This window comes from Ambystoma mexicanum, chromosome 3q, assembly GCF_040938575.1.
Source record: "Ambystoma mexicanum isolate Mex_15411 chromosome 3q, UKY_AmexF1_1, whole genome shotgun sequence".
NCBI lineage: Eukaryota > Metazoa > Chordata > Amphibia > Caudata > Ambystomatidae > Ambystoma > Ambystoma mexicanum.
This window is the reverse complement of record NC_090926.1, coordinates 32468911-32483981: the sequence shown is the minus strand read 5'-3', so window position 1 is coordinate 32483981 and position 15071 is coordinate 32468911. Positions and strand designations below refer to the sequence as shown.

The window sequence follows — 15071 nt, the reverse complement described above, 5'->3', positions numbered from 1 at the left end:
CCGGGAGGTGCTTCAGGGCTTCTGATGTATCTGCACCCAGCCGAGGTCCTCTGCCGCTGTGTCAGTCCTCAGTAGCTGGGCCTTTTCTAGTGCCCGGGATCTGAGTTACAATGTAACACGCGTATACAAGTGCAAGGAAGCGCTAAACTGTTGCTCCACACTCAGTCTGTCTGCCTCGCGTGTCGGGCAATTGGAATCCTACCCGGATCTCGGGTTGCACACGGGGCACTTTCCAATTCTACGCCGTCCGCACCGTCTCCACAACGCCCCTTGAGCCCTCGTGCTGGGTCGCCATACGGGGGTTCCCAATTGTTCTTGAAGCCTGTGCGGGCTCTTCCCTTCCGTCGCTTTCCGAATCACAACTGAGTCTCTTCCTCGTTCGGCGCGAGGTGCAACACTGCATCGATTTCCATGCGGGTACAGTTTATGATCCTCACGGCGTCGGATGCTTTGTGCCTGATGTGGCATTCAGCGCGCACCCCTCCAACAACACTTCGATTTGGTTTTCGGGGCTCTCACAATCCTTTGTCCGTGCCGCCGGCCATTTTGTTATGAGACTCACCTCAAAGTTCCAAACTTGTCGTCGGTGCCACAAGTCCTACGGGGCCCCTCCAAGTCTTTCTGGGTACGTTGTTACAGACCATTCGGTGTCCTATTGTTTTTATGTTCTTAATGTGTGGATTTTTGGTGTTTCGTTGGTACGTGCTTCAAAGCAACTCAGTGTCTTAATGATCCCCAATACTTCGCCCATTTTCCTTTTACATCATCTATGCTTATGATCACTCGGTGCAGTATCGCAACACAGTGGCCATGTACTGTGCTGCCAGTAATCTTTTCTGTCCATATCGCGTTGTTGGAACCCCATTGCAGGCTCTTCGTGCTTTTTCGCAGCCTTCCGCACTGCCTGTATGATGTAAGCACAGCCGGCATGTGTTCCAGTGTACTTCTCCCGGGTTAGGCAGCCGTGTTGTTCCGGCACAGTAACAATGTGTCTCCACTCCTTTTCATGTGTTTCATGAACTGCCGCAGCATTTTCCCGAGTTTTGCAGCTTTTATTCAATTCAAAGTGTCTCCCGGGCATGCGGCCAGTCCACTCAGCAGCAAGTTCTTACCCCCGGCTTTCATGCTTTTCCCCCACTGTAGCCAGAGTAAGGGGCATCCGACGTGCCCGTGCTTCGTTCCGGGCAGATCACTCGGTGTCCAGGTTTGTTTGCACGTGTCTTCTTGTGTGCGCCCACACGCTGTTAAAGGGGCTGCCTCCTTGCCCGCTCCGTCACTGGGTTCCTGCTGCTCATTCAGCTGCGCAATATTAGAGGTTCACTGCTCTTCTTCCTGTTACTGGTTTCTCTGCTTGGCTCCGGTCTGCTTCCAGCTTGTACACCAGCAGCAGTCTTATCACCGCATTTGATCTTTGTCTGTCGCGAGCCGCCATTTTTTCCCTTCGCTCGTAAGCAGCTGCAAAATTCTACTTATTGTAGTTCTTGAATCAGTGTCAATCAGTCTAGCTTGCTCTCCTGGTGTATCACGCAGTTTCATCGGTCCACATACATATTTTGGTCAGTCGTAGGTTCCAATTAGTGTGACTTTTGCACGGATCAGTCCAGGATCAGCAGGAGCTCCTCAGAAAACACGTCCTATCCAATGGTCTTGTAGCCACGCACCCCCGTAGTTCTTTCTACTTACCGGCTAATTCAGGATCCCAAGCATGGAGTTTTTTTTAAAGTTGGTTTTACCGCTGTGTACATTTACTTCTCTGTATTGGTCTAAGAGTGTTCAATAATTTACACAATCTTCATCATGATTCTTCGATATAGCCCTTACCAGCTTATTTACTTTTCCAGCGTCTAGTCTAAGTCTGTTGCGACCTGGTGCAACAAAAAGGCTCTGCCTCTCCACTTTTCCCTTTTAGATGTTGTTTTTGCTTTTTGACTATAGGAATTTTAAGCATCTAATTGTCGCTGTGCTTCATTTGTGTGACTCGTAGGGTTTTGACTTGCCTTGTAATTTTCTCAGAGGCAAATATGTAGTCACTTGTTGGTTTCTTTGCCACGTCGGGTTTGGTGGAAGGTCACCTTGAGTGTTACCGTTCAGCATGGTCAGATTCCAGACTTTCATTTCTTTTTTCCACATATCAGCCGCTTGAGAGATGGCTTTTGGTCTTTTTATGGTTTCCTTATTGACTGCGGTTTGCAAGCAGTCTATATTTAAATCTCTGCAGATCAAGATATTAGCGATCAGATCTTTTTCCTTAATGGTTATGATGCTCGAGGTTAGTTCAATAAATCTCGTATGGCCCACAGCATCATGTTGCAAGTAGATGTTTATAATATGTCGTTTTTTGGCAATGATCCTGTATATATGCCGAGTAGTTCTCATTATGAAGTATCCTTAGCCCGGTTTCTTTTTTAACCGTTATGATTAGGCCGGACATAGGGCGACCTTTATTGCCTTTTACCACAGGGTTAATGGCTATCTCGTACCTCGCCATAATCGGGGCTTCCAAGAGCCATGTCTCTTGGAAACACAAAATGTCTATTTTTTTCCAGATCCACTGGTTCGTCATTGAATAAGGGGACGTGACCCCCTAGTGTTCCAAGACCCAAGGTAAAATCCTTCCTCTTTTGTGTTTCCCTGGCATTAGCTAAGATTGTTTTTGTTTATTGCTCCAGCAACCCAGTTCCATTGCTGTCTTACTTTCTGGTGCACTTCGGCTGCTTGTACTTGATTCTGGGCTGACAGCAGGTAGTTACGGAAGGGGGGGGCATATATCTCTAGATTTGCAGCTTTTGGGTTGCAGCAAGGACGAACTCTCCTCCATATCGGAACCCCATGTGACAGCCCACAACCACTGTGCCACTGTGGGGCTAGTGGGACGAAGCCAGAATAGCAATACTCCTCGGGCAGCAAGTACCGAACAGAGGCTAGCCAGTTTACGGGCATTACCCTGCAGTTGTTCGTATTGATGAAACAGACAGACTGGGTGGGTTCCATAGTGCAGTTAAATATCTGACATGGCTTTGCAGATCCCCCACCAGTATTCCCTCCCCTCCCCCCCAGCCCGGGGCAGCTCCAAAGCACATAAAGGTATCCTGCTCCCTCATCATGACATCTGAGGCACAGATCAGAGTGGGTTTGTGAAAATAGATGTGATCTGGCCGGAGTGTAATGGAATCTATGTAGTACCTTAAATTATATTAGCTGAAACCTAGAATTGAGGGGCACTTTGTGGGTCTGGGGGCACACAGATTCCCATATGTCATCTGTAATGTAAATCAGACACCCACCATAGGTCAATGCAGGAATGTCCATTGTGGACACTGGAATAAAAGGAGTATTTGCGCAGTGTGGGAGGAAGTGTCCTCCAGGTGTCCACAATCCCCTTTTCACTCATAGCCTTCCGCAGCACTAGGGCGGATTTTGTCAATTGTCAGGTTTTGGATCCAAAACTGTCCAGGTCAATGTCCATTCTAGTACTCCATGTTACACCGGTACTAAGGGGTAGAGTGCAAACAGTCCCAGTCTGTGTAGAAGTTGGGGTTGTCTATATTGGGTCCATATACATTTAGTAGAATAATTTCCCAGCCCAAGAGAACGCCTCGAAGTAAAACGTATCGTCCCAAGGGATCAATATGTGACTTTATGTGGGTGTATTGTAGGGACCTATGGATAAGTCATGACCCCTCTGCACTGAGACGGGTATGAGGTGTAGTAACGTTGTGTTCCCCAGTTCCTGGTGAACATCTCATTGTTCCCAGCTAGTGCATGAGTTTCTTGTAGGAGCAGGATGTATACCTTATGCCGAATGTATAGCTTGAGACGGCGCATCTTCGTCGAGTTGCCAAGTCCCTGCACGTTCCACCTCATAAAATGTACAGGTTCAACCGCCATTGGACCTGAATACAATGTGGTAGTAAACTTTCTTTGGGCTAGGCATTGGACTTTTTAGTGGACCGGATATCCAATACTGTTGTTTGCTGCCAACATACACATACATGTCAAACACATTTTCTTTAACTGTTTCAAAACCACTGCCTTCTCCCCCACCCCTCTCCAAATCAGAAGTGCCCCCATGGAACTCCCCAACAACACTTGCAATGCCGTGGGCCGACTGCTGCCCGGCCTCAACTTGGCTTAATTGCATATACAGCACATTGGGTGCAAACTATTTCAATGTACAGACACAGAGTGAGCTGACCACATAAATAACTCAGGGTGGATAAGGAGCAATTCATAGTCAATCGTCGAACTCCGTATTATAGTAGTTAGGATCTGCATACAGGGATTAAGCAAAAGAGGAACAGAGTGGTTGAGATCATCCCGGATAATGTTCGTCCATGAATCTCCTAGCCTCCTCCGGCATAGTGAAAAAGTAAACCTTGTTATTATGTTCTATTCTCAACTTCGCCGGATAGAGCATGGCGTATTTCACGTTGTGATCTCGGAGCCTCTTTTCGGCCACCATGAAACATTTGCGCTCCTGTTGTACATTTGCTGAAAAGTCTGGGTACAGGAGAACATGTGTCTCGGCAGCTCAGCACGTAAACTATTATAGGGTTGGGGGCTACCTCGCGCATGTATTCCGTTATGCGGTGCACCTTGGTGGATTAATGTTGTGCAGACATGTCGCCCGATATGTCACCGGGTCAACGCCTTCTTCCAGGGTTTTAGGAGCAGACTTGGCAAACATATTAATGGAGCTCTGCCTTTTGCCAGCACCTTTTGTCATGGTGCCGGTTGCTGCAATTGTAGCGTGGTACTACAGTTGGTGTTGAAGGGGATTTGCAGTGGTACTGCAAGTTGACAGGATCAGCGAGACATGGAGCATGCAGTAATTCTGTTACACACCAATATCAGGCTGGGTCCAGGCACTAGGATTTGTTTATCTTGATTTGTGTTGTGCACAGCCAGTTGTCCGGTTGCACTGTAATGCACAGTCTGCCTCGGTCTTAGGTAGGGCTATGTGTGCAGTTCACCGAAATAGACCAGAGACGAGGGGGGTGGGGGATCATCAGGGTTCAGTGGGCGCTGGTTCAGTTTGGGGTGTGCAGCGTCAGAGGAGGAACAGTCGGGAGTATATCACACTACGAGGCACAGGGTAACCGGCACCAGTTCCCTACAGTCGCCGATATCCCCACACAGCGCTGCACGGTCTATCGGCGACCCTCTGATGGAGGTCAGCAGATTCAGAAGGGTGAGGGGTTGCAGCCGCTGCTCAAGGAGGGCGCCGCGAGTCACCTGGTTGGTCTTGGGGTGTCTCACTCCTGTACTGCAGTTTGCACCCAGAAGAACAGGATCTGGCTAAAATGGCGACGCCGGCCTGCGGAGCTCCTTAACTAGGCAGCGATCTTCAAGTGCATCAGCACCCCCATCCCATAACTTAGACTGTTAACTCACCAAGGCAAATCATTAATTTACGTCTGACGGTGTCCTCTTTTTGTGAGTGAATGCAAGTTTGAGCATTTAAGCATAGTTCTCAAGTTTCTATTTGCCACAGGTGGGTAGTGGAACTACAAGGCAATCCAGTCCTGAATCATGTCGAGCGAGAGGAACAAAAAGTAGCAATAGATATCCAGGAAGAAAGTTAGCTATGAGGAATATGCAGACATCTGTTTTTTGGAAGGTAGTGTGAACCGGGCAGGCTGGCGGGAGAAATAAGGGGTGGTGGAAGAAGTACTGGGCTAGAAGAACTATTGGGCTGTATCTTCTTGAGTGGTATATTTGGTTTCTGGCGGGAAGAATTGCTTCTTCTTTGCTGTTGTTTATCATTCTAACTTTTATGTGGCAACATCCCTCCTACTCAGCTTCGACGGAGACGACTTTGATGATGTTGAAGAGGATGAAGGGCTGGACGACTTGGAAAATGCAGAGGAGGTACGTTTACAGAGGTTGCTTTTTTAGGGGGGAAGAGAGGGTGCTTCTGAGCAGTGTTGAGACTAAGACAGATGTGGAAATACCATTCCGAAATAAGTTTGCATGTGCTGCAAAGGATTAAAAAGAATGGAATGGATGGGGAAGCAGGATTACAAAACTTCACTGAGACGAGTGGCAATATATATATTGTTTTGTTGCTTTTCTGGCTCAAACAAGGGGAACCTATGTTACTTATGTGTGGGTTCGAAATTAAGACTAGCTCCTATGTTGGGCATCTCCCACTAGGCCTGCACTACCACTGGGGAACCAGGAGCGGTGCACATCACAGTTCAATTCTAACGTCCACATGAGATGCACACTTTACCTTTCTGTCTGATCCATTTAAATATTTTAGAACTCTCAAAATTAATGTTACATATGCATGTTTGTAAGGCACCAGTTGGCCTGGGTAGCCAAAAGTAGTTCTGGTAGCTATTGGTTTTAAGTTAACCATGCTCTCCTGGTATAGAAGCAGGAGCTAAATAGCTTCCCTCAATTTCGAACCCTGCTTTACTAAGTGGTACTGTGGAATGGGAATGCAATAGAACCAGAGCGCCCCTCCTGCCCCCCCCCCTTCACTGTCGAGTCCAAAAGCAAACATGTGTAACCTCTTACAAGAAAAGAAACTAAACTAGTGTGCAGCAAAGGCACTACTGCACATATGGATATCAAATTTAAATAAGCCGCAATTAAGACTGTTGGCACAATGTCTTCATACCATGTTTATACTCAAAATTCTACTTCGTAATCACAGAATGCAATTTTCTATAACATCTACACCATTGGACCATCCCAATTATTTCATGCCACGCGTGTAAACAAAAAAAAATGTATATAATACATGCGTGTCTTGCCTGAAGAGAATGAGTACATTTGTCTATTGTTATTTAGCTCCTCGTTCTCATGCGGTCTGTTTCTGACCTCTAGACCCATGGTCTAGTGAAAGCTAGTTTTAAACCTCATACAGCTTTCCTGAGTCACATTGTTCTTCCCCCCCCGGAGCTGTTCGATCAGAGCCTTGCTATTGCTTTTCTCCTGCCTTAAAAAGGAAGAATGGTAATGGTTCTGCTTGCACACGTGCAACACTGTAAGTTCTTATTGGTGTTTGTGATGAGTGATGTAGGCATGTCACCATTTACCCTCTCCTTTAGCTTTAAAAAAGTGGGGCAACCAGGCAAAGCTGGTATGGTCTTACTATTTTCTCTTGGAAGTAACTGCATAGCTTTTGCATACCCCCTAATAATTCCACCATTTCGAGCTAGCTCTGGAATGCTAAGGGGCTTATTTCCAATGGTCCCCTTTTTATATTCTTGCTTTGTTCTCTTGGTTAGTACTTTGTTACTTGCTTTTAAGTTGGGTCTCTTCTTTCTGGGTGATTGAGCAGTTGCTTGGATTATGGAAGTCAATGTCCCGAGGTATTCAGTTCAAGTTGCTGATGCACCTCTTCTTTCAATGGGACTTGTTTCATGAACTCCTACTGTTCCACTGAGTCAGAAGCCTGGGTCGTTTTCTTCCTGGATCCACTGGCATTCGTTTTCTTGTTTTCAGCCCCAGTCTGTCATAAAGGATTGGAGTCTTTCTCTACTTTTAAATATCTAATGGCGGCCCATCGTTTTGGATAGATATTGCCAGGAACACTAAATATAGTTATTCCTCTGATGGCGCCTGATCTTCTTCTTTGATCAATGTTGGCTCTTCATAGTCCAAATATTGACCTTGGTAGGCTGAAGGGTTTCATGTATATTTTTTTCTCTGAATCACTGATATGCTTCCACATGGCCAATATCCTGAGGTTCTTTGCCTCTTCCGTGCACAACCTACAGCGATCTGTTCTAACTATACACACCTCACTGGTTGACTACTGGTGAATGCTAGCATTTGTCTGTCTTTCCACTGTCTTCTCAATCAGCTGTTTTGCTTTTCCGGACCCCATGGTCGTTTCCTTCTTTTCCATAAATACTTCATATAATTGTCAATATTTGCATTTGAAATGGCTTGTTGCTGGTCTTAGAGTTCCCATAAGCAGGTTTATTCTCCCTACCTCAGCGTTCTGGTATGTAGTCGGTAGCTCCAGAACGCCTTCCTTGGCCAGGTTGTGGGCTTGCCTAACCCACTTTTGTGTACATGATGGCCGTAAATTCAGGAATTGCTCCATAATTATCCCTGTGTTCTCTTCATTTGTGGAATGTTTTTTTTTCTTTCTTTTTGAGCCACTTCACTGCTAAATTCTTGATTTTTACAATGTATACTGTTTAGTTGTTTACAGAGAACACAACCTCAGGGCTGAAAACCCTTGCCTTTTAAGTCGCCTGAAGGTCACAAGCACTCATGCATTTCTTATATGTTAAGAATTTGATGTCTGTGCCACATATGGTTCAAGGAACACTTCAACTCGCAGAGAAGGTTCAAGGGTTTTCATTGAGTTTTGGCGGGGCACTAGGACCACCCCTCTTTCTCGTCTAAATGCACCAGTTGCTCTCTAACCTAGGCGTCCCATGTCCTTGGGTTAGTATATACAGTCTTTCTTCCTACTGTCTGCTTTCGCCTTTTGAAGTTTTGACTCCCAAGTTCCCTCAGGGACTTAATTCCTAGACTGACCCAACACTCTAAAGGAATGGTAAGGTTGTGGTAAGGAAGCCCCACTCAGTTGTTTCCCCTCTCATGCCCTGATGTCCCTCCCCATTTTCTTTCTATCAATCTCTCATTTCTCATCCTCTTATCCACTGTTTCTCCTTCTCCCTATGTCTTTGACCTCTCTTCCTCCAAACTCTCTCTTGCTCCTGCCTCCAATCGTCAATGTTTTTACTCCCTCTTCCACACTAGTATTGCCTTTAATACTTTTTCATTGGCCTTGCATGTACATCACCACCAGTTACTCTCACCAACCAATATGTCACTGTTTCCAAAAATCAGCTCAACACTCCAATTCACTGTCCTTCCTCCTCCTTCTGACATCACCCAAACAACCCACAATTTCCTTTTTCCTGTTGCCCTTCTTATACTCCCCACCCTCTACCGCACGTATTTTCCCATTGGATCACTGGCCTTGATTAACCTGGACCCGTCTTCCCTGCACGGGAGATGTTACAAACACTGAAAGTTACAAATGGTGGGTTATCCCCTTCACTTTTCACCATGTGGGGCCGATGTGTTGCGACAATGGTGGTCGGCGGTGTAGTTGTGCTGCTGCAATCTCCAAAGTAAGTGGACGTTTGCTGTGGGAATGCTGCTCAGTCAGGCATTTGAACAGCTGCTATACTATGGTGCGTGCTTGTAATGGGGGGAGTGCATGATATATCGGGCAGCCGTGGAAACTGTATTCCTCAGTCTACTGCCTCTCTCCCTGCTGATTCTGGGCCACATACAAGTGTAGCCAGATAGCATGGGGTGGTGATGTGTGGTCTCTCCATACCGCTAATGCATTCGTTTTCTTCTAGGAAAGAAAGGGAACTTGGCTAGCATCTTTCTCAGGAGGCATGGGGTGATGCAAGTTGGTACTGCACATACCGATACAGGCCCTTAGGGTGGGAACAGGTATTGGGCCCCTCACAGCTGCAACCATCCTCCTCTCGGGTTGGGCTGGCTCTGACTTCCATCCCTGTACGCCTCCCATCCCAGGCATAGACGGATCCTATCCCCTTGTAACCAGGCCAGGCTACTGAACTTGTTGCACACCTCCACCCTTCTCAAGTAGACTTCCCCGTCTTGGCCACGATCTGACTGAGGATGCCAGGATAGAACCTCTACATTTGCCTGCTTAACCCCCGCCTATGATAAAATCTAAACAAGTATGGTTGTGGGGCCAAGCACCATCTCAGGATAAAAGGATTAGTGCCCTTGTTCTTCACCCTCCAGACAAACATGAATGGTTTAACTATCAGTCAGTTGGATAGTATCGCAGACTGAATACAGCCCAGCTAAACATAACTCGACCACTGCATAATTCTTCTCTTTGAGAAATAGGTTACTACTGTAGAACATGGTTGGCTTCTCCTTTCCCTCCTGTACATGCGACAGTCCCACCCCAAGACCAATAAAGGTACCCTAAATATGAAGGGTAAAGTCAGGCATGATTTAACACTGTGCTTCTGCTAAGAGCCTCCTTCAGTTGATAGAAAGCCATTTAGGCACTGGTGTGTGACTTGACGATATTAGGCTGACTATTTACCAGTTTGTCAGTTAAGGGTCTGACTTTTTCCGAGAAATTCGGTATGAACCTCCCGGTAGTAGCCTAAAAGGCAGCGAAAAGCCTGTACATTCATTTTTCAAATGGGCATAGGAGCTGTACTGTACTGCTTCAACTTTGACTTTCTGCGGTAGAACTTGTCTATAGCCTTCCTGAAATCCCATATACTTTACACTGGACTGAGCCAGGTGACACTTTGCCAGCTTAGCCGTTAGATGGGCCTTCTGTAACTGATCAGACCGCCGTTAAATATTTAAAATGATTCTCCTATGTGGCACAGAAGATGAAAATGTCTTTGAGGTAAGCACCAGCAAATGAGTGACATGGGACCAGGTTCTGTGAAGACCAAAAGGCAATGCTGTGAACTGAAACGGGCCTTCAGGAGTGGAGGAAGTGGCTTGGGTTCCTTTTTTTTTTTCCTCTAGGGTTACCTGCTATCATCCCTTTATCAGGTTAAGCTAGACATACAGTGGGACACCAGTATTTTACGCATCAATATTCTTTCAACAACTCAGTATCTGGCTTTTTCTGCAGAGTTCGAATTTCACTGCAGCGCTTAACATTACCAATACTCGCATAGTACTGGCAAGTGTGGAGAAAACCTAGCAGTCCCTACTCCACTGATCGGGATCAAGCTGTTTCTTCTCATTACTTTGTGTTGGCAGAGTTTGCGCACTGAATAGATCTCATTACTGCCACCTGTAATCGAGTTATAGACCAATTATGTGTACACACAATAAATCCTTTTTATTTGGGACAATTAGCTCACTAACCCATTGACTTATGTTTGGAGACCTGTTAAATGTTGAGCTTTGTATTTTGGGCTGAATATATGTGCCCTCAGGATCAATTACTTCACCACAGTCTAACCAGAGTCATGTGCTTTTCGATTTGATCTTCTTGAATTAATGTTACTGACACTTTGTAAATGTCAAATGATGGTATTTGCACTTTGTTTTTCTAATAAAAGAAGTTACTACTATCCTCAAATGCAGTTACAATACATTGGTGAACACTGGTAAATGACTGATTTCTTGAGTGAGGGACAGAGTGAGACTCTGTGCTTGTACACGTTTGCTTTATTGAAGAGGTGTGTCGGGGAATACCCAATTAGTCTCCAGCGCGACTTGCAATTACTTTACTAAATCCCAATCAGCATCGCAGTACACTTGGGTATTTCCCATCATTTTAGTTTAAGCTAGAAATAAGCTTTCTTTCTCACCAAGGTCTCGATCAACTGGTCCATCAGAGGCATCGCATTAGCATTGAACCAGTAGATTCTGTTGAGGTGCTGGAAATCAATGCAAAATCGGCTAGTATTGTAGGTCTTTGGTAGTCAAAGGCATATCACATTCACAGAAGGTGTGGATTTTGTGCAAAATACATTTGGGTACCCTCGAATCAGCTCAGCTAGTGCATGATGACTGGTTGTGTCAAGACCCGTGGATATGGTGACCTCATGAACTTCAATTGGCAGGAGCAGCCCACTGATGTTTTGCATACATCAGCACAAGTTGAGAATTGCCTTTTTTTTTTTTCTTTCCAGGCTTTTAGTTTGTCAGAGACCTTCACAGTTCTACAATGTGAACAATCGGCTTGTTGGACGTAGTGAAATGGGAGACTTCTTCAGTCATGACATCTGGCCAGTTTGTTTTGTGTAGTGGGGAGTAAGCGCATCGCTGTCTCTCCCACGTACGTAATCTGGATTTCTTATTGTACACCACCTCCTGCCGGGCCTGGGCTTTTTTTGACTGAATTCAGACCAGTCTGCATAATTTTTCAATCTATTCTTCAGTTTTGTTCAACATTGGATGGCCGCTCATCTTTTCAACTCGCTGGTTTGAATATCTCCACTCGCCCCTTGCTCTGGTAATTGTATATCGTGGTATGAGTCTCTTTATATTCATCAGCGTCTACATGTTGCCCGACAGTTTAGACCTAAAAATACTTCTCTGGTCATTTAGAATTTCAGCTGGCTAGCCCCTCGAGTGAACTATGTATGGAGTACCTTGTGGATGACTTTTGTTGTTACTTCTCAAACCTCCATCTGTCGGGTTGCATAGTCAACAATTACTAAACATTTACCAATGTCGAGGTTTCCAAGGGGCTGACTGAGAAAGGGGGACTTCTATAATCTGTAGTGGTTGTTTTGGGGCCTTGGGCACCTCACCCGGAGACGTCTTTTGGCAAATTGGACAGCTGGCATAGAAGTGTTTGATTTCAGCATAAACTCTGGGCCAGTAAAATCAACTGGAGAGTCTTTCGTGTCTTCTCCGACCCGAGATGCCATGCCATCTGGTTAGAGTGGGCCAACTGCAACACAGCCCTCCAGAATTGCTTTGGTGCCGGCTGCTTTTGTATTTATTTGAAGAACAGGGATGTTCATTTCAAACAGAATGACTTTCACATTTACAGATGGCAGAGGCATTCCCACAAAGGGTGCCTGTACAATAGCACAAAGATGAGAACCAACTTTAAGGGTGTGAAAAGGTGGGTCGTATACCAGGCACAAAACAAACGGAAAAATATGTCCGTTAAATTAACCCAAGGGGACAAGTACTTCACACTGAAGAGGACCCCTATTTAAATGTATCAAATGCTAAGCGTCACTGGAAGCATATGCAGGGAAAGGTAGGGAGGATGTATAGGGCATGGGGGGAGTTTCCTCTTTAGCAAGTAAGTGAAGTTTAAGACCAGCTTTGAAGAAGTCCATAGTTGAGCTGGTTTTGATTGTTATGGACTATACGTTCCAGTGGAGCAGCAGAGTAGGAAGACAGAGCAAAAGCGAGAGGAGGTACGTGGAGGGTATGGGATGGTGAGGCTGAGTGCAGAGGAGGATCAGAAGGAATAAGATGCTGAGTAAACTGAGATACAATCGGACACATAACGAGGAGCAAGACCATTGATGTAATCTAGGAGAAGGAACTTCAAAAGAGAGCATTTGTGCTTGGATAGCTAACCAGCATCTTGTCTTGTCACCTCTTGGAGTGTTTACTACGGAAATCAGATTGCAATGCATCTCCAAGGCCATTATCCCCAAGGCACTTGGTGATCCAGTCGAAGACCATCCACTCAAGGAGTTTTGAATAATGGTTAAGGAGAGCACCTGGGCAATAGTTTGTTCGGATGTTTGGGTCAGCCAAGTGTGTTTTTTTTTATTTTTACTTTTGTATTTTTTTTTTCCCAATGGGGCCAGGACAGTTGCAGATTTGAAGGAGGCAGGGAAGAGTCCAGCGGGGAGAGGATAAAGAGCTGATCAAGATAAAGGCAAGTGATAGAGACTACATTTTTGACCAGTTGGGAAGCAAAGGGGTTGAAGGAGCGTAAGATGGACTGGCACAGTGAATTATAGGTAGGAGAGAAATATTTGAGTACGCAGTAAGGGGGAGAGAAGCTGAATTGTAGAGATCTTAAAGGACAAGTAGTGAGCAAAGTCATTAGCAGAAAAGCAGGAGGTGATGGATATAAGATTGGAGGATAGATGAAAGTTTGTTGGGGTGTTTGCGAAGGGCAGAGATTAGGTTTGTGAAGTAGGAGGATTTGACAGCCCAGTTCAGATGTTGGGGCAGCCAGGGAATCTTCATAGGCTAGGAGTAGTGGGGGTGTTCTTAATTTGCACCAGCGTCGTAGGGCATGCCACTTGTTTATTTTGAGTTTTAAGTGCATGGTGAAAGTCAGAGCAAGCACGGTCCACGGAAAAGCCATGAATATGGGAAAGAGACAGGAGAGAGATCCTCGCATCGTTCAGGTTAGGGGAGGTAGTGAACGATGTTGGTTCCCACCGTAGTGGGTAGGCTTGATTTAGAGTGAGTAGCCAGATAGCTGGAGGAGGGAGAGTTCAAACCAGGTGGATGCAGAGTGCTTGGGGAGGTTAAACCATCGATACACTGCCATATCAGTGGGAGGAGTTAAATAGTGGCATATTCAAGAGGAAGAGTTGATATCACACGGGGGTGAACGGACAGTGATGAGGTCCTTCTTGATAAGAAACCCCACACTACCACCCTTTCCAACAGTTTGGGGAGAGTGGGAGAAGGAAGCAGTCCTTGTGGAGAGCTGCTGGTTATGAGGAGATCCAGGTTTCTGTAATAGCAAGAATTGAAAGTTGAGGATAAATCAAAGAGGTCAGTGATGTAGGGAGACGTGTTGCAGAGGCCAAGTGAAGTAGTGAATGGAGGTGGGAGAGAGGAGCAGGTGTTGTCCAGTATGTGAGGCGCATAGGTGAGGTTGGCGATCCTGGGCGCACAGGAGGGTCTTATTTGAGGGGGGGCGCAGAGGGTAAGGAACAAGATGGGGAGGCTGGAGGATAATGGCGAGGTTGCACCAAGTTGAGACTGAAGGTTGAAGAAGGTGAAGAGCAAGAAGGAGGAAGACTAGTGAAGTCGAGATGCACAATGAAGAGTAGAAGAAATAGGCCTGTGAAGACAATGAAGAAAGGGTGCAGATAGGGAATGAATGAGAATGTGGTTGGCTGAGTAGAAGCAGGTGGATGTTCTGAGTTGGGCTATTGGCAACTAAAAGACAGTTAACTGGGACAAAATAGCAATGGTCCTGTGAGGTAACCGGTGCTCCGTGGTGAAAGGATAGTCAATGAGTGTAAGGAACCCAATGGATGGAAGCAGGAGTTTGTTTGGTAAAGGGTGAACTCAGCGAAGTCCTGGCTTGGGCAGGGGTTTTGGCCCTAGGCCCTTCAGCCTTCACAGGTCCAAAAAGGGAGCGTCCCTTTGCTGCTTTTGGACCTTGGCTACAGACGCACGGACTGTTCACCCAGGGAAGAGTGTGTATCACATGTCCCTCTGGGAACCAATCACAGTGCTCCAGGTGGCTTCCACAGTTGCAGGCAGTTGTCTGTTGTAGGCCCAGGGAGCTTTGTTTTTTAGGCAGGACCCTCGGATGGTGCACAGGGTCCTCTAGCAAAGGTGGTAGTGTCTTTGCAAGGCATACATTTGTTTTCAAAAATTGATTAGCAGAGTTT

At 46.0% G+C, this 15071-nt stretch overlaps 1 protein-coding gene across 1 annotated transcript in view; it reads left to right on the top strand.

Moving 5' to 3' along the window:
* POLR2F (RNA polymerase II, I and III subunit F) overlaps positions 1–15071 on the top strand; it is a 156702-nt gene that overhangs the window by 9160 nt on the left and 132471 nt on the right. Inside the window, exon 2 of the mRNA XM_069652996.1 lies at positions 5802–5871. Within this exon, the coding sequence (XP_069509097.1) occupies positions 5802–5871 (70 nt within the window). The remainder of the gene's footprint in view (positions 1–5801; positions 5872–15071) is intronic.